The sequence below is a fragment of the Suricata suricatta genome, chromosome 11 (genome assembly GCF_006229205.1).
Source record: "Suricata suricatta isolate VVHF042 chromosome 11, meerkat_22Aug2017_6uvM2_HiC, whole genome shotgun sequence".
NCBI lineage: Eukaryota > Metazoa > Chordata > Mammalia > Carnivora > Herpestidae > Suricata > Suricata suricatta.
The window spans coordinates 14,542,180-14,545,214 of record NC_043710.1 but is presented as its reverse complement, the minus strand read 5'-3'; the positions used below and the strand labels follow the sequence as shown (position 1 = coordinate 14,545,214).

General features: G+C 38.7%; 1 protein-coding gene across 1 annotated transcript in view; it reads left to right on the top strand.

The window, feature by feature from the left end:
• The window catches only part of LOC115272455 (olfactory receptor 4C11-like), a 6,919-nt gene extending 5,380 nt beyond the window's left edge, over positions 1-1,539 (top strand). Inside the window, exon 4 of the mRNA XM_029915529.1 lies at positions 1,482-1,539. Coding sequence (XP_029771389.1) covers positions 1,482-1,539 — 58 coding nt within the window. The remainder of the gene's footprint in view (positions 1-1,481) is intronic.
• The last annotated feature ends 1,496 nt before the right edge of the window (positions 1,540-3,035 follow it).

Genomic DNA, 3,035 nt, shown 5'->3' with positions numbered 1-3,035 from the left:
TCTGTGCCTGAGTCTGACTCACTGGGGCATTTACATGTTTGGACCCTCAAACTCCAAGAAAAGCTGGAAACCTCAGTGAAACCTGGACTGTCACTGGAAAATACTCTCCAAGTTTGTGATTGATGGGAGAAGGAGAGTGTTACACTTAGCAGTGATTGGCAGTGTCAGTCTGTCAGCTGCTTTTTGGTGGGGTGTCCTTCCCCTTGATCTTCACAGAGAAGAGGCAGTGAAGGTGGTTGGCAGCAGGAATATGCAGAAGGCTAAGGGGTAGAAGGGAGGTTAGAGAAGAATGTACAGTGAAGAGAAAGAAAAGGTGAAAGGAAAGTGATAACTTTATCCAGGTGGGAGGGAAGAAACTTTGCCTTATTTTGAGAATCACTTTTTGGGCATCTGAATATTTGCAAAATATAGTCAGGGAATCTCTATAACACTGATCTAGCTTATCTTGGCTTCCTTGGCTGTCATATGTATTTGGACTTGAGGAAAACACTTATTTACTTATTTATTTAGTTTCCTAGTAGTCTCTCAAAAATAAAATTTTAGATTCCTTGGTAGAACCCAGGATTGAAGGTTGCATTAATGCTTTTCAACTTCAGTCTTCTGGTTTTGTAGGAGAATGCTTTATAATGCATATTTTCATTTTTGAAGTTAACCTAATTGATATGTATAATAAACACCCTACCACCACCACCACCATAATCACCACCACCACCACATCATAAGCTCATGATTAAGTAATGTCAGGTGATGCTATTTCAGTATCTGAATTTATAATTCCCATCAAATTGGCACCAAGAAGTATTATCTTAAGTGATAGAGGCTAATGAGAAAAGAGTCCAATGAACTTCGTAAGTATTTGAAAACATTTTTACCAGCTGAAGACAAAATGTCATCACATTACATCAAAGATGTCCAATATTCCTACACAGAACGTGGTGGCACAATAAATATTTAAGTCCCAAAGAGGACATTTGTCAGAGCTCTCAGTGCCATATTTATGAGGCACTTATGTTTCATACTCTAAGTGAACATCCCTCATCTTCCTAATTTTGTGTCTTGCAGTTTTTGAAGCATTTGAATCTTGTCAGGTGAAGGTTATATTTTGTATAATTGGTTCTTAAGTAACCAAGACTAATAAAAATTAAACTTTAATTCTTATCCGTTGTTGGTCTTTATATTTTAATATAGTGAGAGAAAGCAAATATGTTTATAAGAGCTCAGAGAGCTGTGAGAGTTTCTTCTCATGCTATGATCATGTAGATCCCAGATTCTCTTAGATTTTAGATAGGGTCACAGTTGGGAGGGGTGGGAGAAGTGGTCAGGGGACAGAAAGGTCTTACTTTACCTGGTACCTTAACAAACTGTTTCTGGAAAATGTTAAGGCTTATTATTTGCCTTCCTTTTGGGGGATATTTTGTAGGCTCATAATTTTAGTATCCTTGATGTGTAAAAAAATGTCAATCTTATGTCTCTGATGGACCTTTGTTAGCCCTTAGAAAGCCAGTGATTGCCTTCCAAATTCTGTACCCTTTCCAGTGAACTCTTTTGAGCTGGTCCCTAGAATATCTCTTTATGGCTTCTATGTGGCATCTATCTAGTTCTAGGATACTTCTGTTGATCATTTCCTTTGGTTTGGAAAGAGACATAAAGTGAGTTAGGCATACAGTTCACATCCATTGTGTGTATTCAACATTTCAGTTTTAACACTTTGCTACATAAGAAAAGTTACCTTATAAATAATTTGTGTGAACACTGGAGCTCAAGAGAATTTATTTTCATTTAGAAAATGGTTGGGTTTATGAGAAATGAGAAATATTTATTTTTCTCACATAAAAGTTACAGTTTTAAGGACCAAAGAATGTATAATACAACTTTATCCATATATGAGGAAGACTTCGAGTGAATTGGGTGGAGATTGATTTAGGAAGGAGTAATGAGGAAAGGGGGAAGAGATTCACTCCAAGCACAGGAACAAGAGAAAGGAAAGGAAGTCTGAAAATCAGTCTTCCATTGGTCAGGGGGGGAAATGACTTCACCGAAGTTTCAAGATGGCTCTTATAAAATCCTTCCGTGATTTCAGTGGTGAGGGGAGCTGTTTCTGTTCCCTCATCTCTACATTTAAGTTGGAATCTTCCTGAACAGACAAAAAATAACCTCACGATCTGGGACATAATCATCAGTAGGATCTCAAAAGACAATAGGCATAGTTAGTGTCAAAATGATTTTAACATCAGTCACTTCAAATAGCTGGACAACTGAGTGGATCTGTTGGGCTCCAGCAGGTGATAGCCAGTCACACAGTTCTGTAGGGTGCCATAGAGGTCTGTTACCCTCCTACTTTCTTCATCCCATGAATCAGAAGGAGTGAGTCAGATCAGAAACTAGAATGATAGTGTTTGAACAAGTAAAACAGAGTCAAGGAATAATGGCAGCATCTTATGTCCTAAGTGTACCTTGAGCCTCTAGGCTGTCCTGCAGTATAAAAATACCTAAAAAATTAAAATAAAAATTTCCATAAGGAAAGACAGGATTTTTTAATCTCAAAATTCAAGCAAAAGTGCTGAGATTGCATTTTATATGGGTCAGGCACCTCTCCCTGACACAATCACTGTTGTAAAACATCAACAACCGAAGGTTCTCCGTAGTCAGCTGCAGGTGGATGGGTGGCTCTATGATCTTCTCTGGTATCTCGCAGGTGTTCAGGTTTAATTAGCTATATTCTTACCTGATATGATCTTCAATGGGACAGTGGTGCTCTTTTACTGTCCTCCAGCATGTTAATCTGTTTCCGTGGCCGAAGTGTCTTACAGAGCAAGTGAACGTGCACAAGCCACTTGAGGCAGAGGCTCAGAACTGGCATTCTGTGTGTCTACCATGTTCTATCAGCCAACCTGAGTCACAAGGATTTTCCAGACTCAGAATGGGAACAGACTGCAAAGTTACAAGGAAACCAGTGTAGATACAGGGAGGCTTATAATTGTGTGCACAGTGTAATAAATCTATCCAAACGCTTACTATGTGCCTGAGATTATTCA